The 25214-nt window shown below is 48.0% G+C and overlaps 1 protein-coding gene across 4 annotated transcripts in view; it reads left to right on the top strand.

Moving 5' to 3' along the window:
- The window catches only part of SAMSN1 (SAM domain, SH3 domain and nuclear localization signals 1), a 155505-nt gene that overhangs the window by 63429 nt on the left and 66862 nt on the right, over nt 1–25214 (top strand). Inside the window, exons 1-2 of one of the 4 annotated variants that reach the window (XM_063956345.1) lie at nt 2505–2626; nt 17546–17614. In XM_063956345.1, coding sequence (XP_063812415.1) covers nt 2570–2626; nt 17546–17614 — 126 coding nt within the window. In that variant the 5' untranslated portion in view covers nt 2505–2569. Of the gene's footprint in view, nt 1–2504; nt 2627–17545; nt 17615–20783; nt 21078–22094; nt 24108–25214 lie in introns of those variants that run through there. The other 3 variants (XM_063956344.1, XM_063956346.1, XM_063956347.1) reach the window with 3 other exon arrangements.

Genomic DNA, 25214 nt, shown 5'->3' with positions numbered 1-25214 from the left:
GTTGTTTAAATATGGGGGAACCCCTGTCAATTTTTTTCCCATATTTTTGCAACCAGGACCGGCTCAAAGAGCCCGAGGCTGGTTTGGCTTAGGAGGGGGGACCCCACGCAATTTTTTTCCTAAAAATTAACACTTTCCCATCCCCTTCCCACTGATAAACATGCACGGATCTCATGGATCCCTGCATGCCTATCCAAACACGGGATAAAAAAGCAGGTCTGTTTTTTTTAGCACTTTTTTACGATTTGTATTTCTGCACGGCAGTGTTTGGCTATTGTCGGCAGTGTTTGTGATTTGCACTTTTTAGTAAATTCCCGATTTCTACCAAATTGCAGGCGTATTTGACCGATGGTGTATTGATTCGTGATTTTTTCCTAGTACTTCCAAAATATTACGAATGCCCTGATCACTGCCGTGATTTTTGCTTAGTAAATTACCGAGATGACACTTTGAAGAAAAAACGGCATCTCGGTCAAAATCGGGACCTTAGTAAATATACCCCACTGTGTACCATTTCTTCATTTTCTCTCCATTGGCTCACTTCTCCACTCTTATCACTGCTTCATACAGTACATCTAGTCTGTTTCGCTAGAAGAACAAGTTGTGATGTCATTGTTGCTGGTTCCTGTGGCCAGCCTACAGATAGGCCGTTTGGGACCGTTTGGTGTTGTGTACACACAAGCAGATGCGAGGGATATGTCTTTCAGATATGTAACATCTGCCGTGGCACACACCTGATGCGCTATATCTGTGAAAGATGTAGTTCACAGTTATTTCGGGTGGGACGTGATGCAATTAGCTGGCCAGCGATGCGGCTTGCCGGATGAACTCGGATGTTTTTTTAAAGCGGCAATCATTTACAAGGCAAAACCATGTCACTTTTTTTTAAAAAGTCCAAGTTCAGCTGGTAACCTGCACCTCCAGCAAACTTGGACGACATTACATTCTGCCCATCGTGTGTTCATGAGCAGATGCACTGAATACAGTGTCGGACTGGGGCATGAAGGGCCCACCAGGGGAATGCAGTGATAGGGGCCCATACTTAAGGGTGTGGCCAGCCTACAAAGGGGGCGTGGCCAGTCTCCACAGCAGCTTGAAATACACAATAGTCTAGTGCAGTGTAATTCAACATATCTCCCATGTATAATACAAGTGCACAGTCTGGAACCTGATCCCTAGAGGAAGGAGTGGGGCCTCAGGCAGTGGGGCCTACCAATGGTTTCCCTGGTACCCCTGTGGGCCAGTCCGACCCTAACTGAATGATATATTGTTTGTCAGCTGTACCAGTGATACAGTATCGTCCAGAGTGTACCCAGCATTACTTGTAATGTAAAGCAAATTGCAATCTAGTAGCAAAATATTTCCTTGGCCGTGGTGCGTATTCTGCTGTGGCCACCCATCTAACCATCCCACTCACAATTTGTACGGTTTTTACCTATGAGGGTCTAGTAACAAACAATTTTTTTTATGCCTTGGGCTGACAGGGCATCCTAAGACTTTTAGTTCTACAACAACTGGTAAACCACAGCCGACTTTTTATTCATTCAAACATTCATCATTTGATGGGCATCCAATTGTAATAGTGAGTCAAGATGCCACTGTTTGCAAGAGGAGCAATTGCAGGAGGAATTGGCCAGGAATAGTACTTTAATAAATTATACAATTACTAATATGTCCGAGTGCAATTTATTTTATTTTCTTAAGCAACTTGAGATATTCTAACAACATGCACATGTAGGATTCTGTATTTTTAGAGAGACCTTAATGCCTTAGGGTCACCAGTGACATTTTGAGCCCTGAAATTGCAAGATATCTTAATACTAAGACAGCGTTTGAGACAAGAGTAGGCAACAGCCATGACTTTCAATAAAACATTTCTATTCCCATCTAGTTGCAGTTGTACAGTGTAGGGCATTACTGCGGGCATAAACCAATCTTGCAAATATACAGTGATGTTCTCATACCCACATGGCATATTTAGCACATAAATGAGGCTCCTGTGTGTCATTGGAGAGAACATACAAACCCAACACAGATAGACCTTGGTTGGGTACTGAACTCATAACCTCACTGCTGTATGGCATTAATGCTAACCATTACGCCATCTGTGCTATTTCCTACAGCTGCAATGTTCACTACCGCCCCACCTTACACTTACTTTACTTTTTACTCAAATTTTCCCACTAGATTGTAAGCTCGTCATGCCCTTCATTTCACAACTACATTTGCGTTCTTGCTAATATTACTAATTAGGATTAATCTATTTTCAGTAGAATGTCAAATCACCCACATACCCATCACCAAACTGAATTCTACTTTGCGGTCAGGCATGACACAACCTGAAGTATGTTCTTAGGTACCTGGAAGATGAAATGTAATGGTTTCTTGAGTGGAATAATAAGCAGACAGGAAAAGTGCTCATTGCAAAACACTCGCTGTGTTGTCACATCCTCTCTCTGTCAATGAGGAAACTTGAGGTTAGTGTGTAGCAGGCAGCTACAGATAGCTCGGAACCAGTTACTGCTCTCTGAGAAGCTACAGTAGCTACCTTCTACTTATCTCATACACAATGCTGAAGAGAAAACCATCCAATGTCTCTGACAAAGAGAAAAGCCAAAAGCCAAAGGTGAGTACATGAGTGCAAAGCACGGATAAATGTATGCACACCATTTGTGTGCAGAAATGACAACACTGGCAAATATTTAATTAGAGATACATAAAATGTACTGTAATTAAATGAAATAAATGTGGTTTTAATAAAGCTGCATGATATACATATTTTTTAATGACAAAATAAATATATTAAGTAATATATAAAGTTTATGGAAGTATATTTTAAGATGCTTTATTGTGTTATTTATGTATTTATCTATGTTTTATTTTGTGTGTGTGTGTGTGTTCGTGTGTGTGTGCGTGTGTGTGCGTGTTTGTGTGTGTGTTTATCACTGTTAATGTGTGGTCCATTTACTAAAATACTTATGTATTACGTTTTATTGTGTGAGGCATATCATGGTGATATGCAGGAATAGGATCCAATCGGTTCTAACCATTAGAATGCTCTCCCAGATAAATGGCATGATGTAATAAGTATTGTTCAGCAATGTAAAAAATTATTTATATGGTTTTAGTCAATATTTTTTTTTATATTTGATCTATTCTGCATGCATGTGTCCCAATACAATTTCTTTTATACTGTAAATAAATGCAGTTAGAAGTTAAGTTCTACATGTGCTGATTGTTTGGCGGTGTGAAATGCATGACTTGCTGGTTTGGATTTTAAGACTATGCAGCAATGGTTCTGGGGGCCACAGGCTGCTCATTAGGAACCATTCTGGAATATATTCTATGAGAGAATGCTTCAAAGAAAGCTATTGCTGCTTCAGAGGTGCTGTTGCTGCTGCTTCCTTGGAAGCACTGTAAGTAAATGCGGCAGGAGGCGTCTATTACAAGTACACGCCTCCTGCTGCACTAGTGGTCCAACCTGCATCCTAAGACGCAGTATCGGGTCACTGTCACCCCACTGGGTGGCTTGCGCCACCCATGGGGTCATGCAAGTCGGCAGTCATCCTTATAAGAGGCCAGGAAAATTACATGCAACAACAGGAGATCCTGGCCTCTTCCCTCCCCCTGAACGGCGATTACATGCCTCCTTTTTCACAAATGAAGGACGTCCCTGCCCCTACCCTCCCCCCAAATGGTATCAGGCTGTCAATCACTGACAGTCTGATGCCGGACTGCATCCTGTGTCGCAGGACCCGTTTGCGCAGTACAGGTCCTGCACATGCGCAAAGTACCGACCATATCCAGGAAATATAAGCTTTTCCGGCTACATTTGTATCCTTCATTTGGATCCAAAACCACGTTTGGTTCTGAAAAGTAAAAGCCCTTTTGCATATTTACCTAAAATGCAGTAGGCTGTGTATTACCAAGCTAATTAATATGCATAAAACAGCTGGAGTGTGTTTACAGGTAAATATGTCCCCATATGTCCCGCAACTCCGCAAAACAGGAGAAGCTTGAGTAACAGATTTACAGATATGTTGCATTATGGATGGCCATTAAAAGGGGGCCATTGAATATTGGTGGCATTGACAACATCACAAGAGTCTTTGCTCTGGCAAGTAGCCATCATATAGTAACCATTTCACGGCATCCTAGAGTATCAGAATTTTTTTCACGGCACCCCTAGGCCAAAGTTTCTTGCTGAGAAATTTAGAAAGAAATATTAAATTAAGTAAATTGTGTTTATGTCATCCTGATGTTTAATTGTGTGGTGACGGAAAAGATTTGCTTCTGTTTGTCCCCATATTTTATGATTGACAGCCAATAGCACTGGTTTTGCCTATTACATTGATCATAAATAATTTGGATTGGTTCTGGACCACCAACCCAGGGCACCCCTGGAAGGGTCCCACGGCACCCCAGGGTGTCACGGCACACAGTTTGAGAACCACTGGTTTAACCATTGATTGTTAGCTAGTGCACATGTGCAGTGGATAGGATAAGTTTTTACATGTGCTGAGGAGCTCTGCTGCGGTCACTCCTGGCTGGTGTAAATGGCAGAACGGAAACCAATGATTTTCGGATGAGCCGATGAAAGCACTGGTATGGTTGTACACAGGAGATATAGCTGTCCTGATCTATATGATTTAAAACCCTATGAAAATGTATGTTTCTGCAAAACAAACTTTGTAAGATTCTGGGCTTTAGTATATGCAGGTTAAGGGGGTCTAGGGTTATGGATGAAGCGAGAGGGCGGGCGCCATTCATTAGGCCTATATTGGGTCTTCAGGTGTACAGCCTGAAAACAGGCTAATGAGTAATTGCACTTGTAAGAGGCTAATAAGGATGTCTCGGGGTTTTAATGCAGAGTCTCACTACAAGAGGGTGGAAACCAGGCAGGAGACACTGTGATTTTTTTGACTGTGACTGAGTACTGTGCATATGCACTTGGTCATACAGCTCTGAGGGCCTAATTCAGACCTTATCCCTGTTGTGCGATTTCGCATGATGGGTGATTGTGTGTATGGATGCAATGCGCAGGAGCAATGCCAAACTGCGAAAGAATGGTGCAAAAATTTTGATTGCAAGGTGTATGCAAATTGATTGACAAGAAGCGGACATTTGGGGGTGGCAACTTGCCGTTCCCAAGCGTTTTCTGGGAGGGTGTGTGACGTCAGTTCTGGCCCCGATCAGCCTGTTTGTATCGCACTGTAGGAGTAAGTCCTGGGCTACGTACAGACTGGACAGACTGGGAAAATCATTGGATGGTGAGTGAATTGCTGACGGATTTGCAGATGTCCGCTGTCTGGCAAGGTTTTTGCACGGCATACGCATACATTTGCACACTTGCACAGGGTGGGTTTTCACTCTCTATGGGCGGCAGCTATCTAATCGCAGGCTAGGATTTCTTTTTATGTTTTGTATTGCACAATAAAACTAGCTTCGGCTAGATTACACAAAAACATTGGACTGGTGAGCTAGATATACAGTACAGAAAAATGGTCTTTAAATTCTGGATTACCTTCGTTGCATGGGACAGTACATGTGCTTCTCTAATATAAAGCTCATTTCCAGTTGGATGCATGTATATTAATCCATACGTACTGTATATAATTTTACCCATCGTTGACTTGCGTCTCTCAGAAAAGTGGATGATGGCGATGACTAGCAGCAGTACCAACTAGTTGCTTCTGATTATCTAATTGAGTATTGACCCCTCCAGCCCATACATAAATTACTGGCATTGGGGCTATATTTCTCAGCCATCTATTCACATTACTTAATTAATTAATCCTGCAATACATGATATAATGATTTATTAGATTACATAAATCATGTTTTCTTATAAAACTCATTTAAAATGTATGTTTATTTTGTTTTGTAAGTTTGTTGTTGCAGAATCTGCACTGGAAACCATAGACTGGGATTCCGGCGCAATGCACATGTGTGACCCACTGCAATCTGGGTGATGCGTGCACAGAGGGATCCTGACGGGGCTGTGCTTACCTCTGCCAGGCCAACATTGTTGGGGATTGCTCACCTGCCCCTGCAATGTCTTAGTGATACATAGCAGTGAATTTTCTGTCTCTGCGATATGAGGTCATAGAAAATTACTTCTACTGTGGGTTTTTGATAAATAGACCACTTAGGTACATTAAATAAATGATTAGGGTATTGTTATTAATTAGTGTCTTGATCCACCTCAGATTATGGGTGTACTATGTTATACCGACGCTTGTGATCCTGAGCTCCGGCCGGCAGCTGGGCGAGCGCAAAAGAGCCCCTTGGCGACTTGCTGCACTCGCCACGCTGCGGGCACGGTGGTGCACTACTCTATTTATTCTTCCTCCAGGGGTGTTGTGGACACCCCAAGAGGGAGAATAGTTGTCGGTATGCCGGCTGTCAGGATCCCGGCGTCGGTATGCTGAGTGCCGGGATCCTGACAGCCGGCATATTGAATGCCTCCCCAGATTACAATATACTGTACATTTTAGATGAAGATGAAGGCAGAATAATTAAATATTATTCACGCTCATTTTCACCTGTTCTAACCTGCTCCCTTTATGCTTCAAATAAGGAGGGGTATACAGAGAGATTGGGAGACAGGTGCAAACTGCAAAGTACTTGTGCTTGAGGTATCACAGTGCCCCCACATGTGGCCACACTCCCAGTACTGATGCTCACCTGATGTCTTGGCACACCTGTGAAGAGTGGGAGGGTGACCACAGCAGAGGGGGTCTAACCAGTGCCCCAACTAGGAACGTGTGATAGCTGCTGCTGCCAAGGGCCATGGCCACTGGATGTGCAACATCACTGCCCTGCCAGGAATTTGTCTCCAGCTTGTGGATGCACCCAGAACCCTCCTGCTCCTGTGCCCTTTCTTCTGTGACATCATGACATCACATGTGCTGGGAGGGGAGGGCGGTGAGGACCAATCCAGGGCATGGCAGTGTCCTGCTACAGTGGTGGTTCTAACTCACCCAGGCCACTTCAATAGAGCTTGGATAGAAGCATCCTGTCCTGCTCCATCAGTCCATCAAGGAGCACTTGACAGATTCAGTCATCCCTGTCTGTGAACAGCACAATGTGTGTCTCTGGGCTAGATGCCAAATGGACAACCAACTCAGTGAGATCACCTGCTCTTAGCTAATTGACAGTCTTTATTTTATTGAATATGTACATGTGACTGCAAATTAGGGTCCAGTTTTCTTGTAATCAATGCAGACTGGTTTAAATATATCCTAATATCCATCATCCAATCACTATTTCCTACAAATACTAGCTTAATATTGCAGTTCTTGCTGTACTATTTAGGGCAGGCGTATACCCTGGAGATACCTTAGCACCTTTACCAATGGCAGTGCAGCCCTCCTGCTTGGGCATTGGGTGTTTCAGGGTAACAATATGGAGGTAACAATTCGAGTTGCGTTGTGGTGTCTGCTGCTCCTGTGGATGGAGAAGTGGGGCATAGATCTGGCGAGTGGACAGACCTATAGTCACATTTACCACTGGCATCTGGTATTATGTTCACCTTACTGTATGTGCATCTCAGACTTAGGTTTCCTGTTTCCTTTAATGCTAATTTACACTGACCACATAAGCAAGAGGTGGCACCATGGCAGGCCATTCACTTGTCTTTTTTTTGTACAGTCCTTCAAATGAAATAATTAACCATTAATATCAGTATATTTCCTTTTCCATGTTATAAAATGAAAGTTCTTCCGGCTCTCTAATGTAAGAGCCTACAACCAATTTTTGGGCAGAGATACTGCGTTAATTGTGATTACGCAAATATGACTATTTCTGTTGAAATTAAGTAAAATTAAAAATTACTTTCAGTTATTTTATTTTTATTCAATGTTTAAGGGTAAATAAGAGAATGTTCTGTACTTTATATTTTCCTTATCTTCAATAACATTTTAGATGACACAGTTTGGATAGATGGAGAGAGCTGATTGGGGAGAGACAAGGGAGTGGCCTGATAAAAGAGTAGTAAACTACTGTGCAAACTCCGGTCTTCCTATTCTCCAGGGAGGCTTCGTGCCCTATCCCAAAATGGCCACCGAGATCTCTACTGAGCCATCTTGAGACTGTATAGAGTGATATGGTGTAAGGCAGAAATCTCCTGCTTAGCTCCTATGAAAAACCTGATTAATACTTACAAAGTATAAAGCTGTTCCAGCATCTCTACACCACTACCCGTTTGCAGTATACACTCTCCACTCCATCACCAGTGTACATGTAACAGTGAGTACGGCTGTACCTGCTCTCTTTCAATAAACCAATACTACTGGTTAAGTAACTGGGCTGTTCATAGTTTGAGTCATTCACTGGCGTGTCTATATAACTGTGCAATATAAACACCCGCACACACATCATTTCCAACATGACTTACATTAACATTTCACCTCATTTCACCCCAAAATTTTGTTCAGCCACCTCTGTATAGCTGATGTAAATTTGTGCAGCCAAGCCCGAGATATAGTTAAGTGTGAGCATAAAACATGGTCGTTCCGTCCAGGGCCGGTTCTACACCTAGTGGCGCCCAGTGCGAAAATTTCCACTGGCTCCCCCCCCCCCTCCCGCGGCAAAACAGTTTGTGCGCGCAAAACAAAATAGGGGAGTAGCCTCATAGGGGAGGGGCGTGGCCACAGTTATGCTCCCAGTAGCTGTGCCCCCAGATTTGCCCCAAGTAGTTGTGCCCCCAGTAGATGTGCCCTCTGTTGCTTTGCCCCCGGAAGTTGTGTCCCCGGTAGTTGTGCCCCCTGTTGCTTTGTCCCCAGTAGTTATGCCCTGTTGCTTTGCCCCCAGTAGTTGTGCCCCTGTTGCTTTGCACCCAGTAGTTGTGCCCCCTCTTTCTTTGCCCCAGTAGTTGTGCCCCGTTTCTTTGCCCGCAGCAGTTGTGCCCCCTCTTTGTTTGCCCGCAGCAGTTGTGCCCCCTCTTTGTTTGCCCCCAGTAGTTGTGCCCCGTTTCTTTGCCCCCAGTAGTTGTGCGCACACACAAAAAAATAAAAAAAAACAATACTTACCACTGCCCCGCTCCTGCTTCCCGATCGCTGCAGCTGCTGCTCCGTCTGGCCGCTGGCTCCTCTCTATGGGAGAGACGTCATGACGTCTCTCCCATAGCAGCGCCGAACTGACACTAGAGGTCAATACTGACCTCTAGTGTATGTCCCTGGAGCCGGCTGCAGCGGACGCCCACACAGCCCACGGCATCTGCTGCAGCCGTGGAGTGGGGTGCGGGTAGGCAGCGGTGCCTGCGGGGTGACTGCGGCCGCACCACCAGGCCGTAGCACCCCGGGCAAAGGCACTGCTTGCCCGCACCAAGAACCGCACCTGGTTCCGTCCTTCATTAACATCTCCCCAGTGTGTACCAGTTCCAGTGTTGGAACGCATTCACCTCATTTCACCCCAAAATTTTGTTCAGCCACCTCTGTATAGCTGATGTAAATTTGTGCAGCCAGGCCCGAGATATAGTTAAGTGTGAGCATAAAACATGGTCGTTCCGTCCAGGGCCGGTTCTACACCTAGTGGCGCCCAGTGCGAAAATTTACACTGGCTCCCCCCCCCCCCCTGCGGCAAAACAGTTTGTGCGCGCAAAACAAAATAGGGGAGTGGCCTCATAGGGGAGTGGCGTGGCCACAGTTATGCTCCCAGTAGCTGTGCCCCCAGATTTGCCCCAAGTAGTTGTGCCCCCAGTAGATGTGCCCCCTGTTGCTTTGCCCCCGGTAGTTGTGCCCCCTGTTGCTTTGTCCCCAGTAGTTATGTCCTGTTGCTTTGCCCCCAGTAGTTGTGCCCCTTCTTTCTTTGCCCCCAGTAGTTGTGCCCCCTCTTTCTTTGCCCCCAGTAGTTGTGCCCCGTTTCTTTGCCCCCAGCAGTTGTGCCCCCTCTTTGTTTGCCCCAGTAGTTGTGCCCCGTTTCTTTGCCCCCAGCAGTTGTGCCCCCTCTTTGTTTGCCCCCAGTAGTTGTGCCCCGTTTCTTTGCCCCCAGCAGTTGTGCCCCCTCTTTATTTGCCCCCAGTAGTTGTGCCCCGTTTCTTTGCCCCAGTAGTTGTGCCCCCTCTTTCTTTGCCCCCAGTAGTTGTGCCCCGTTTCTTTGCCCCCAGAAGTTGTGCCCCCTTTTTGTTTGCCCCAGTAGTTGCGCCCCGTTTCTTTGCCCCAGTAGTTGTGCCCCCTCTTTCTTTGCCCCCAGTAGTTGTGCCCCGTTTCTTTGCCCCCAGCAGTTGTGCCCCCTCTTTGTTTGCCCCCAGTAGTTGTGCCCCGTTTCTTTGCCCCCAGTAGTTGTGCACACACACAAAAAAAAAAAAACAATACTTACCACTGCCCCGCTCCTGCTACCCGATCGCTGCTGCTGCTGCTCCGTCTGGCCGCTGGCTCCTCTCTATGGGAGAGACGTCATGACGTCTCTCCCATAGCAGCGGCGCACTGACACTAGAGGTCAATACTGACCTCTAGTGTCTGTCCCTGGAGCCGGCTGCAGCGGACGCCCTCACAGCCCACGGCGTCTGCTGCAGCCGTGGAGTGGGGTGCGGGTAGGCAGCGGTGCCTGCGGGGTGACTGCGGCCGCACCCCCAGGCCGTAGCACCCCGGGCAAAGGCACTGCTTGCCCGCACCAAGAACCGCTCCTGGTTCCGTCCTTCATTAACATCTCCCCAGTGTGTACCAGTTCCAGTGTTGGAACGCATCCCCGTTGTCCCGGTGTGTACCCAGCTTTACCTATAGTGAATATCTGTATTGACTGTTGTCTTGGAGCAAAGTAACATACATAAGAAACAATGGATCACATCACAAGCAAGCATAATAATAATATAACAAAGAAGATCGGATAGCATCCTATACACTAAATGGCTAACGCAGCTCCTCACCTCTATGGGGGAATTCAAATGATTTGCACGCCGGCAGCCACTAGATGGTGCCCGACGGAGCAATTCAAGTGTTGCTTCATTTGGGCGCGCACAGCAGCCGGCGCAGACATTACTGTTATGCTGTTCCGTAGTTTTGACGAGCTGGTAAATAGTTTTATCATAAACAATCCAGGCCTCGGGTACCTGGTCACCTGGTCCAAAAACAGCAAAAACTGATGTCGGACTCCCTATTTCAATTCATAATTAAGGCCCCCATCCACTAGTGCAATTCCGAGCTTTCTGTTTGATGAATCGGATGAAAAGTGTCACATCGCATGTCATTTTCCTCCGACTCCAATCCAAGGCGCGTTCCTGTGCTCCTCGGATCGGAGTCGCAGATCGGCATGGCTAGCATGAATATTTATCGCAATCGGAGGAGAAGATGTGCATTTGTACACAATCGGATGCGATTCATCAGATGTAAAAAAAACACTCAGTTGTAAACCGTAATCGCAGGACTCCGGGAAGCTGCCGGGAAGGTCGGGGGAAAATCGGATCCGATTTTCAGTTCAGATATGTCTCACTAGTGGATAGGGGCCTTTACTCTAAAACATTTACAGAATGCAATAAGTTAGATGTATTTTATCAGTTTGCCCAGCAATGAATAAAAAAAGCCAAATATACGAGTAAACAATTTAATAATTTCAATCTGCAAGGGCAGCAAAGTGGTATTTTGGAAAATAGACATTGTGCACTTCAAACTTATTGCAGATTACATATTTCCTAGCAACGTTGCATAAATCTGTCACTATTTTATCTTCAAAAAATGTATCTTCCAAAAAATATTAAAAAAAATAGAGGAAAAAAAACTGAAAGCAGAAGGATCACAAAGTCTATAAGCTTACTGATATTAACTGCTACCGGTGAACTCAGAAAACATAAAGCATGCAAAAAAAAAAAAAAAAAGAACTTTCTGTCAGTTTTATTATGTCTCCAAAGGTTCCCCTTGAAAGACAAGAATGACCTTGATATGCTGAGTTGGCACATGCCAGTGAATTAATGGCAGGACGTAGCTGGAGGGAGGCTTGCAGAAACAAAACAGCGCCAAGGGCTGTGTTCTGCTCTGATCATTAACTAGATGAATCAAAGTGATACATCAAATAAACTAATCTGGTAGTGGCCTTTTCTTTTTTTTTTTTTACTTTGTTCAAGACCTCTGATACAGAGGCTGGTGCTGTTTTCAGTGTCTTAAAACAGAACCTGCTGCAAAATAAGACTACGGCGAGATTCTAATCCCAGAACAAGGGTGTTTTTCAGCCCTGTTTCTTGAGATGTTTGCCAAGTGTGATGGCTTGCTGACACATCAAATGCTACTTCAGTCTTTTTCCGAGGCCATCAGGAACAAAATCAGAAGCAAGTGTGACAGTGTTAAAGATAATGAGTTCGGATTAGCCCCCTCTGCAACTCTGTGTGCCAGCTTTAAGCATTACTTAGGATTTGGTAATCTGACATAATGGTAAAATAAAAACAATATGAAATGTTGACTGCATAGTTATGGTATATAGTTTATTTTGTGAATGTATTTTTTTTGTATTAAGACTATGGGAGTCATTTGCAAAGTGCGGGCGTGGAACCAGAGGAATGAGAGTGCCGCTGCGTGGTCATAAACTGGGACAGTGCGTGGTTTTGTCCAGCAAAGGGGGACACCAATAGTGTTAGCGGTGGGACAGTAGCAAGTGTAAGCAGGCACGGGGATCTTTGGGGCTCAATTGTCATCGGGAGTCATTCCGAGTTGATCGTAGCTGTGCTAAATTTAGCACAGCTACGATCATTCACGCTGACATGCGGGGGGACGCCCAGCACAGGGCTAGTCCGCCCCACATGTCAGTGCCAGCCCCCCCACAGAAGTGCAAAGGCATCGCACAGCGGCGATGCCTTTGCACTTCAAGCGTAGCTCCAGACCAGCGCAGCTTTAGCGTGCTGGCCGGGAGCTACTCGTCGTTCCCCGGCCCGCAGCGGCTGCGTGTGACGTCAAGCAGCCGCCACGGCCCGTCCCCCCAGGCGTGGCCGGACCGCTCCCCCTAAACGGCGGCTTAACGATCGCTAGGCAACGATGGGTGCCATGCGCTGGCGCACTGCGGCAATGGCGCATGCGCATTTCCGACCCGATCGCTGCACTGTGACAAACTGCAGCGAGCGATCGGGTCGAAATGACCCCCATCATCCCTATTTGCAGCACTGCTCAAAGCTGGAAAACCAAGAGGGTACACAAGAGCCAAGGGGCCAAATTCAATGATCTGCGACTTCCATAGTGTGAAGTCCAATATTATATTAAGACACACTTTGCAGAATGTTTTCATCAAGGGCCTAACTCACATGTAATTGTTCTTGTGAACCATGCTGTTGCTGTCTTTTGTCGTACGCAATTGCGATTATATGCTAATATGGTCAGAAACTAAACTGAGCATAGGTAAGACCACTGCTGTTGCATAATTTCCTTCCGACGGCGTGTAATTGCTGACACATCTGTACCATCCTCGCAAATCGTAGAGTCTGAGTGCCTCTGTACATGCGCAGGCTGAGCTGCTTTCCAGGGATGCGGAGAGCTCCCCAGAAGTAAGTAGGATCGCAACTGCTAATTTATGCACGCCCAGAAAATGCGTCTGAACTGCGTTTTCCCAAACCTCTCCATTACCATCCCCAAACGCTGTCTTCCTGTCACTCAGCAATCAATTATTCGGTGCGACCGCCATCGCAACTCACTCGCTGGTCGGGCGCACTGCTACTCAGATGCATGCGCAGTAAGAAAACATTAACCGATCTGCATACATTAGCCGCTCTGCGACTGCATCTGAATTAGGCCTCATGCAGGTTACTGTTACCCATGTAAGTCAATTAGGAATTGCAAATCATCCTGAATCCCCCAAAAAATGGCAAATAATTAAGCAAGACAATATAAAAGGCTGTTAGTGGCCATAAGCAAAGTATTGGAGGCAGTTACCTGTGTTACACGGTTGATTTTAGCAACTTTAATAAATGCAGATGCACACTCCTAGTACTAAGAACACTGGGGGTCATTCCGAGTTGTTCGCTCTGTAAATTTCTTCGCATCGCAGCGATTTTCCGCATAGTGCGCATGCGCAATGTCCACACTGCGACTGCGCCAAGTAAATTTGCTATGCAGTTAGGAATTTTACTCACGGTTTTTTCTTCGTTCTGGTGATCGTAATGTGATTGACAGGAAGTGGGTGTTTCTGGGCGGAAACTGGCCGTTTTATGGGTGTGTGTGAAAAAACGCTACCGTTTCTGGGAAAAACGCGGGAGTGGCTGGAGAAACGGAGGAGTGTCTGGGCGAACGCTGGGTGTGTTTGTGACGTCAAACCAGGAACGACAAGCACTGAACTGATCGCACTGGCAGAGTAAGTCTCGAGCTACTCAGAAACTGCACAGAGAAGTCTTTTCGCAATATTGCGAATCTTTCGTTCGCAATTTTAAGAAGCTAAGATTCACTCCCAGTAGGCGGCGGCTTAGCGTGTGCAAAGCTGCTAAAAGCAGCTTGCGAGCGAACAACTCGGAATGACCACCACTGATAGTAAAAATAATTTAAATAAACCCTCACAATTAACATGAAGTATAACTAAAGTTCTTAGCACACATATGCGCAAATATGAGGGCCCATGTACCACAGCCAGGTGACTTCATCACATGGGTCCCCATCATTCCTAATACTATCACATTCTATACATTTATCCAGGAATTACCTCTAAATAGGGTCTTATCAATGTGTGAGCTGAAATGCAGGAACCCAGCTAATTAAAATACCTGAGGGTGAAGTGGAGGGGTGCCAATACCAGAGGAAGGAAGCCTTGCCTTCCAGTGCTGCCTCTCCCTATGCTGTGAATGGGTGATGGGTCGCATCGACCTGTGTAACCCGTTGACACTACGCATGACCCGGAATAACCCTTCTTTATTCCCGGTTTAAATTACCGGGCTAGGCGACCCGGGAATTCAGCAGTGACCCATTCACACTGCACAGCGACCCGCATCGACCCGGCAGAATACCGGGTTGATACCTGGTTTTTAGTACAGTGTGAACGGGGTATTAGCCTACAATTGTAAACCCTTTCTTACATTCAGAGCCTTTAAAATGCACCAGAGGTTGAACCAAAATTCAATAAAATGGCAGGTTGATTTTGCCTTGTAAATGATTGGTGCTTTAAAAAAAACGGGCATAAAAGTCCCGCACCTCCGGAACTCAAAGGCTATTACAGTTAGCCGTGTGTTTTTCAATGTTACTCTACTAAATCTAACAATTAAAACAAGTAAAATAAACAAATAAATACAACATTCTCCTAACGTCAATCATTTTTATAATTTTCACCTAATTATGTTTAAAATTTTAATTTATGATGCTTTTACGTAATTTCCAGGAATAATTTGCTCTCTTGTCATATAGGGGTAGATTTACTCACTAAAAAAGAAAAATAGATCAGGTTCTATCTATAATTTTCTACAGTGTTCTACATAAATATAGCAAGATTCTGATTGGTCATTATGGACAACAGAGCCGGCCCTAATCAATATGATGCCCTAGGCAAAATTTTGGCTGGTGCCCCCTAGCACCGCTGTAAGTTACGCCTTTGACCCTGCATCCCTTTCCCATCACCATCACCCCTCCGTCATAGCAGTCCTCATTTTGGTGCTCCTACCCCCTATATTTTAAAAAGGAACAGTGCACACATTCGGCGCGCAGCCCAAAAAGGGGCGTGTTGTTTTGGGAAGGGACATGGCCACACAATAGTACCCCCAATTCAAATTACGCCACACAGTGATGCAACTTTATTCACATTATATCATACAATAGTGTCCCTTCATCACGTTACATCACACAGTAGTACCACTTAAACTTATATACATTACTAATCACAGTAGTGCTCCCTATTCACATTACATCACACTGAATTGATCCTTATTCAAATTACACCACACCATACTGTATTGCTCTTTATTCACATTAGATCACACAGTAGTGCCTTTTCTATACATTACACCACACACTAGAGCACCTTATACACATAATGCCACACATTAGTAATGCCTTTATACACATACCACACAGTAATGCCCCTTACACATATGACACACATTATTGTCCTTAAACATAATGCCCCTTACACATTATGTCAACCTTTATTAATGCCCTTATACACATAATGACAAACATAATGCCCCTTACACGTCGTATATTATATTATTAATGCATTTATACACGTGACATGACACACATAATGCCCCTTACACATAAGCCGAACACTATTGCACAAAGAACCAACCCACACTCAGCACTTACACGGCCACTAACACTGTGACCTTTGCCTCTGCTTGGATACAGATGTGTCCTCATACATCTTGCCTCAATATGCCATGCAGCTCCCGTACAGCTCTGTTAATGTTGGGCGCCTTTTTTGCAGAAAATGTGTATTATTTTCATTGCTATGTGACTAGGATGCATAAGCAGCTTCTGCTGATTAAAATGATATTCGGCATGCCTATATTCTGTGTGCGACTGTGGCTGTATCTGCATACGAAATGCTACATTACAGTGATCTCCCGGAATACGCTGTAACGTAGCATTTCGGCTGGAGATACAGCTACAGTCACACACAGAATATAGGCATTCCGCATATAATTTTAATCAGCAGAATGTGCATGTGCCCCTAGGCATTCCAAATGCCCTAGGCATTTGCTTAGTTTGCCTATGCCTAGGGTGGCTCTGATGCACAGCGCTTTTCCTTTTCCTTTTTAAGAGTTTCAGTAAATCTAAACTGGAGGTAAATTGTCCTTAAAATGGATGGTATATGTACTGTATATGGGATACATACAATTTGTCGACACTTAAGCTATCGGCAGTCAAAATGTTGACAGTGTAATGCCAATGGGAGAATACCAACGTGGAACTAATGTTATTTAAGGCATGTCAACCATGTGAGCATTTTAACTTTAAATGTGATTCTTTACTATAATGTTTAAAGTTATAATGTCGTCATGGTTAACACACTTTAAATAACATTAGCACCATGTTGGCAGTCTTCCGTATACATTACAAGGTAAACAGCATCACTGTCAACTTTTTGACTACATCTCTTACATTTGCATCAAATATTAAGGGGGTATCCAAGTAGCAGTGGTAAATTACCACTGCAACTGGATCCCCTGGGGGCTATTCAATTTGCCCTCACAAGCTGGCACTTATCTGTGATTATGTTTCATGTGCATAGTCTCTGATAACCAGGCCTTAGAGACCCATTCTTTCACGAAAACGCATGGGTCTGGGAACATATCCCGGATCCCATGTGTTTTTGCTTAAAAACTGGACATTTTTCGGCAAAAAACTAAACAAAACAGGCAATACTTGGATAGCCTGATAATGACCATCGGGCTAAAATAACCATATTTGCGCTGCTAGTGGGATACCGCCCTTTGTGGTTTTAAACTGGAGATAAAATTCACCCACCATGTCTAGAAAATAATCTTCGCAGTTAGAAGATACTTTCTCATGGTTAGTTTTGGTAGTATCTCATTATTGAGCCATGGAGGTTGCTGTTGGTTTGTCTTCTGCGTCTGCCTTTATTATATCTTAATTTCCCCATCTCTGTCATCGTAGAATTTTGTTTAATATGACATCTTTTCTCTTTACAGCGCACCACCAGCTTTGGAGCCTTTGACCGGTTCAAGAAACCTTCGGTATCAAAGCCAGAAGATAATGAGGTCTGTTCCTCGCTGTGCCTGTATCACACTACATAAATGATGCAACCGAACCAATATCATGTGAACAATACAAATGAATCCATCCGATTTTAGGAAATTACAATGTGTGGAGGAGATGTGTCAAACCTTCTAAAGAGTGAACAAGTGGAGAAGTTGCCCATAGCAATCAATCAGCTTTTCACTACCATTTATCAAGTACATAAAAAAAAAAATCGGTACTGTAGATGTTGATAGGTTGCTATGGGCAACTTCTCCACTCTTTAGATGGTTTGATACATCTTCCCCTGTCTTGTTTCATTTATTTGAGCCCCTAATGATAATGAATGTCTAGCTGGCCAGCTGTACTATATGCTAGGGAAGGAGAGATGGATTAAAGTATAACTGTCATATTGAAGGGATCAGCGGGGAGTCTCAGCAGTTTGTATCCGTCTACTGGCCCTGAGGCTCTTCCTGTAAATGTATTTCTGCTGAAGATTGTGATGAATACTGCAACTTATGAGGGAAGCAATGGCTGAGTTCAAGCTACTGTATCTCGATACAAAAGCTATTTGGTGAGATTAGATAGATATTGTAGTGGCTTCACGCAGTGGCGTAAATTCGTCCCAATTGCCCGGAGGCAAGATAAATATTGGTGCCCCCCTATTTCCTATATTAAGATAAATGTGTGAGTGTGTGTTTGTGAGTGTGTGTTTGTGTGTGTGTTTGTGTGTGTGTGTAGTGTTCTGAAAAAAATGTTTATACTGTATTTATACACTTAATTGTCTTTTATTTTAAATCACACATTTCTTAGCAGTCATACCCAGGATTAGAACCCATGACCTGTTACATTAACAGCAGACACTTTACTGATGGAGCTATTTGCTCCTGTACAGGAAGCATGAGAATTCTAACTATATGAAGTTACGTGTAATTGTCAGAGAAGTAACTTCATATAGTTAAAATTCTCATATTTCCTATACAGGAGCAAATAGCGTCATCAGTAAGGTGTCTGCTTCCAGTGTAATAGGTCATGGTTTCTAATACTGGGTATGACACTTGTAAAATGTGTATATTCAGTATAATAAAGAGGGTGTGATTTGTAAGGTGCAGGGACCAGTGAGGAAGTCGGCCAATGAAAAGACAGCGACAGCTATCAAATCAATTAACTTAATTCAATGGTGTCACAGAATGGGAGGAGAGGTGCCCCCCTTCAGAGCAGGAGCCCGGCGGCAGATGACTCCGTTGCCTCCCAGAGTTCTGCCTCTGGCTTCACGTCAAAAGGTCAACTAAGGTGGAAGTAGTGGATGCAGGCTTCACCAGAGCATCCATATCATAGCTTAAGAGAAAATACATTCCTTTCTTTTCTATTTCTTTTTTGTTTTGTTTTAATGAATAAATGTATTTCAAACTTAGTGTCACATATCATGCCGGGTCTACTACGCTTGCCCCGACCGCCGGAATGTCGCTAGCTGGGCGAGTGCAAAAGAGCCCCTTGCGGGCACGGTGGCGCTTATTTATTCTCCCGCCAGGGGTGTTGTGGACACCCCAAGAGGGAAAATAGTTGTCGGTATCCCGGCGGTCGGGATCCCGGCACTGGTATGCTGAGCGCCGGGATCCCCGCCTTATGTTCCTTGTGACATTCCACTGTACAAAAGTTGGCATTGTGTAATTACTTCAGTTTTATTGTTCAAATGTTCTCTGTACCATGAGATTATTTTACTCACTAGGTGACTGTTCGCGCCCTACGGGTGCTCTTCACACCATCGGAAGGGGCTATGCCCCCTCAACCCTTGCACGCCCTTTGGGCGTGCAACATTTTTATTATATGGAGTATTATCGCCAATCATAATATTGTGAGTGGTGAAATATTGCGTACAAAGGGTGTGCGTGAACAGCGCACGCAGGGCACGATGAATCACCTAGTAGGTGCTGTGGTTGGGGGAGTGGCTTGTGCGGGGGAGATGCAGATGGGCGAGGTGGTCCTGGGATGCCGCAGGTGGAGGAGGGGCTGTTGCGGGGGTGCCGCAGATGGGAGAGGGTGTCCGGAGGTGCTATGGTTGGGGGAGGGGCGGATGGGGGGTGTTTGCTGATGGGGGAGGGGGTCGGGAGGTGCTGCAGGTGGGATAGGGTGGGGGAGTGGGGGTCGTGAATTGGGGAGTCGGCTGCAAGTGGGTGAGTGGCGGGCGTGATGTGGGGGAGGGGCAGGTGCGGGGCTGTGGCGGATGGGGGAGGGGTTCCGGAGGCGCTGCAGCTGGGGAAGGGTCGGGTGAGTCCCGGGTGGGGTAGGGGTGGGGTGTAGTAGTGAACTGGATGCGGTTAGGAGTAGGGGTGTAGTAGCTCTGTAATGAACCGGTGGCGCTCTCTCACACTTGCTGCTGGCAGTGCTACTGCTGTCCGGGTAAAGGCGGCGGGGGCTCGGAGTCGGGGTCGCGCCTAGGCTGCAGCAGATGACAGGTGAGAGTGCGCTGGGCAGTGACATGTGCAGGGCGTTCCCGGCAGCTGACAGAGTCTCGGGAGAGGGGATCCGGGGATCCTCAGTGCCCGCAGCAATGGCGAGAGGTGGCCTCATCCTCCGCCTCATGGCATCCTGTGGCCGGGCTCAGCCACCCTCCTAACCCCAGCACAGGAGTCGGGAACCACGGGGAGGCTGACGCGGCCGGCCGGGAAGATGGTGGAGAGGTATTTGGCCAGATCTGTGACTCTATGTCTGTGACTCCGCCCAGCGTTGTGACTCCGCCCAGCATTATACACACAGTCACAGATCTGGGCTAATATATATAGGAGACAGGACCTATAATACTGCATTCTCCTCCTTGCATTGTTTAGCAGAGCTCCTCACAGTGAATAAGCAGGGTCCATATTTGTGAGGATAACGATAGGTGCTGGGACATCCGCAATGTGTGTTGCTGCCGCTATCCATGTATATGAATGGACTGCCATTGTTTTTGTCATAGGGGGTTAGGGGACTCGGGCGCCCCAATATATTGTTTTTAAAGTATCTGTAACTGCCCATATCAAGTGCTGCTGGTGTTAAAATGATCACACAGTTGTTACTCTCCAGTACCTAGGGGTCTATTCATGTAAGAATGTGATCATTTGGTTTAACTTACCACCAAACTTCGCATTCTTATGTCCGTGCTTTTTGTCTCTATCTTTCGCAATTCATTTTTGCTTGCCAGGTCCCTGAAGCGAAGCGCTATCTCGTCACCCTGCGATGCCTCCTTCACTGCTGCTGCTGCTGCTGTTACTGCAGCTGGGCACAACTTCTGTGCACACGCTGACTCGCTCACCGCTGAACTGATTAGGGTCATCCCGATCCCTACACCCGGCATCGCCCTGGAGAGAGGCCCCCAGCGATGCACTATCCACAGCGCTCTGCTGCATGATTGTGACGACACAAAAAATTATAAAAAATTATATTATCCCCCTTAAAAAGGGGGGGGGAGGGGCAGAGCCTGCGGGACGGAGGCGGACAGGAGCAGAGGTGAGTTCATCATCCGTGCCTGTTTCGTCAGTGTGGTGCAGACTACGCCATCCTCAGATGGCGCGGCTACATGAATTGCAGTTACCATACAACTGTATGGTAATGAGATTCCGGCACAGAGCAGGGAACCGGCAGGAGAAATAATAAGCTTCTCCACAGAAACCCGTTTTGTGAATTGAGGGAAGCGGAGAAAAGGCCTGTTTGCAGCAAAATGGGGCTTTTCACTGCTTCATGAATGGACCCCCTAGTGTCATTATCTGCTGCTCAGTAAGCAGAGGGGGGCACCGCACACAGAGCAGAGGGGGGGGGGCACTACACAGAGTGGGAAACTACACAAAGCGGGGCACCGTGCACATAGCATAGGGGGGCACTACGCAGAGAGGGAAACTGCACAAAGAGGGGGGCACCATGCACAGAGCAGAAGGGGGGCACTACGCAGAGAGAAGAGGGTCACTACACAGAGGGCAAAGAGGGGGACACTGCGCAGAGGGCAAAGAGGGGGGTACTGCGCAAAGAGCAGAGGGGGCCATAGAGCAGAGGAAGGCACAGCGTGGAGAGGGCAATGTACAGAGAGCAGAGGGGGACACAGAGCAGAGGGGGCACACCATGCAGATAGCAGAGGGGGGAACAGCGCAGAGAGGGGGTACAGCGCAGTGGAGGGCACCGTGCAGAGAGCAGAGGGGGGCTCAGTGCAGAGGGGGGCACAGCTCAGAGGGGGGCACAATGCAGGGGGAGCACAGCACAGAGGGGGGCACAGTACAGAGAGCAGAGGGGGGCACAGCATGGAGAGGGACACCGTGCAGGGAGCAGAGGGGGCACAGCGTAGAGAGAGGCACTGTGTAGAGAGCAAAGGGGAGCACAGCGCAGAGGGGACACACCGTGCAGAGAGCAGAGGGGGGCACAACACAGAGGGGGGCACCTTGCAGAGAGCAGAGGGGGGCACAGTGCAGAGGGGGGCACAGTTCAGAGGGGGGCAGAGCGCAGAGAGCAGATGGAGGCACTGTGCAGAGAGGAAATTAGGGATATATGAGGCACTATGCAGTGAGGTAAGGCAGACAGCAGGCAGTGGGGAATGTTGCCCCGGAATAAGGTGACTGGCTGAGGCTGGTGGCATTAGTATCACAGTCACCCTGCACACACCTTGTCTATTTCCCGGACCTTCTCCACGGGGCCGCCCACCAGGACGCAGATCTCCAGGAGCCCGGAGGGCAGCGAGGAGTCCTCCATCAGGGGCAAATGCAGGATTTACTCAGGGGGGTTTCCGTCTGGGTGTGCATGTATAATATATACAGTATGTATTATAAAAGAAAGAAAAGGAAAAAATATATATATATATATGTATATGTATATATATCTCCTATATAATAGCCCAGATCTGTGACTTTGTGACTCATTTGCTAACGCTGGGCGGAGTCACAACACTGGGCGGAGTTAGTCAAATGAGTCACAGATCTGGGCAAATCTATAGGAGACTAGGAGCAGAAGCAGATGGTATGGGCATGGCACAGGCAGGGGTGCATATCTCCCAGCTTTCTTCAGGCAGACAGGGGTGCATACCTACCAGCTTTCTTCAGGCAGGAGGGCCCCACATGCGGTGAAAATGGGGCAGGGTCAACGAAAAGGGGCGTGGCTTCACCGGAGGGCCCCCGTTTTCGTCAGTGAGGGGGCATGGCCAGCGCTCTGTGAGCTGCTGGCATGCCCCCAGGGGCGGGTTATGAGTCTGGGGGGCCCAGGGCACTTGAGGCAGGGGGGCCCTATCTCATTGCTGTGCCTGCTGTGGGTTTGGGGGCGTGGCCTAATCGCGGCTGCGTGGCCACACCCCCTTATGCAAATTCCGGATATATTTTTTTCCATGGGATTTTGGCCCCTCAGCTAGGGGTAAATCCAGAGGGGGTGGTCGCTCCCCCCTACACACCCGCACAGGCAGAAGAAAGCAGGGAGACTGCTGCCTCCCTGCAACACCACAGACCTGCCAACACGCAGCAGCGTGCGCTGACTGTAGCACAATGCTGCTGCTGTTACTGGCAGGACGGGGAGCTTAAGAGCTGGGACAGAGCTACTATAGCCAGGGAGGCCCCTAAAACTGTGGGGCCCACGGTACGTACCCCCTGGCCCTCCCCCCTTAATCCGGCTCTGCTGCCAGAACCCCCACTTAATCCGTACCCCCTGATGCCCCCTCTCCTCCTGTCTCCACTAAATAGACGCTGTGCGCATCTATTCACCGCTGTTCTGCTAAGCAGAACAGCGAGTTCAGGATCTTCCCAACTGACCCCCCTTCACCGCGGGACACTGCGGGCCACGGGTGGGACAGACCCAAAAAAATGGGACTGTCCCGCGAAAATCGGGACAGTGGGGAGGTATGGGGTTGTGTGAGGGGGTATGCCGTACAGACAGACGGGCACCGGCTCACTGTGTGCTTGACCCCCCACATCAGCATACTCAGCAGGGGCTCTCTGGCGCGGAGGAGCGTCACTTTCTGGCACACTCCACGCTTCTTAGATGCAGTTTTGTGGGGCACCTGCCGCTGTGCAGGTTCCATAGTGCCTCTATTATCTCCAGCCCCGGCAACCCCACCGCTAGCTGCAGCGCTGCCACCCGCAGTGAGGTGCGCCCAGCTCCTTCACACACTTTAGCTGGCGGGTAGCGCTGCAGAAGTCTGCGCTGATTGCAGGCTCCGACCCCCTCCTCCCTCCAGCCGCAGCATCTCCTGGGAGCTAACCAGTCACTCCCAGTCTCCCCCTTCTACAGTGCCCGGCAGCCGCGAGGCCCGCGCCGCGTGCACGCTACGACCCCCTCCTCCCTCCAGCCACAGCGTCTCCTGGGGGCTAACCAGTCACTCCCAGTCTCCCCTTACCACAGTGCCTGGCAGCTGTGTGAGGTCTGCGGTGTGTGACTGAGGAGGGGGGAGGGATGCGGACGGGCAGAGGAAGCAGGAATCCAGCCTGAGAGAGTCAGCCATGCCAAGTCTCCACCAGCAGCAGATCCCAACAGGTTGGAGTGGAACAGCAGCAGCCAGCAGCAGTGACTCCGGTAAGACACATCTGTCTGTCACCACTGTTCTGTGCCTAATACCAATCTCTCCCGTGCCCTGTGTTCTGTCATGTCCCTGTCACCCCTGGCCTTGCCCTGTCACCCCTGGCCTTGCCCTGTCACCCTTATCCTGGCCCTTTCACCCGTATCCTGGCCATTTCACCCTTATCCTGGCCCTTATCCTGGCCATTTCACCCTTATGCTGGCCCTGTTACCCCTATCCTGGCCCTGTCACCCCTGTGCTTGCCCTGTCAACCCTATAATGGCCCTGTCACCCCTGTCCTGGTCCTGCCGCCCCTACCCTGGCCATGTCACCCCTATCCTGTCCCTGTCATTTCTGTCCTTGTCCCGTTGCCCCTGTCCTGGCCCCATCACCCCTGTCCTGGTCCCGTCACCCCTGTCCTGGCCCCGTCACCCCTGTTCTGACCCTGTCACCCGTGTTCTGGCCCTGTCACCCCTGTCCTGGCCCTGTTACTGCATACCCTCCAACTACCTTTTTGGCAGGTACAGTCCCCGCAGCGCCTCCAGACCCCTCCCCAATGCACCACACCTCCGCACCTTCCCCTCCACCACATGCGGCACCCCACCCCTCCCCCATACGCAGTGCCTCCAGACCCCCTACACCACCCACGGCTCCCACTCCCCCGCCCCTCCACCACCCACAGCACCTCCAGGCCTCCTCCACCATCCACCCCCCATATATGTCTCCCGCCACACCTGCCCCCCCTCCACCCACAGCATCTGCAGACACCCTCCTCAATCCGTGGTCCCCCCCTCCCCCTCCCACGGCACCCCTACACCTGCCCCTCCACCACCTGCAGCGCTTCGAGACCCCCTTCCCCATCTGCCGCACCACCTGTACCTGCTTCTCCCCCACCCATGGTGCCTCCAGACCCCCTACCCCACCCCCGCCACTTCCCATCCCACAGCACCTCTGGAACCTTTCACCCATCCGCAACATCCCCGCACCTGCCCATCTCCCACCCATGGCACCCCTGCCCCTCCCCCACCTGCAGTGCCTCTGGACCCCTCCCCCATCTGCAGCCCCCACTCCTCTGCCCCTCCCCCATCCGTAGCACCTCCCGACCCTTCCCCATCCGGGCCCCC

This window comes from Pseudophryne corroboree, chromosome 2 (assembly GCF_028390025.1).
Source record: "Pseudophryne corroboree isolate aPseCor3 chromosome 2, aPseCor3.hap2, whole genome shotgun sequence".
Taxonomy (NCBI): domain Eukaryota; kingdom Metazoa; phylum Chordata; class Amphibia; order Anura; family Myobatrachidae; genus Pseudophryne; species Pseudophryne corroboree.
This window is presented reverse-complemented; position numbering and strand designations above follow the sequence as displayed.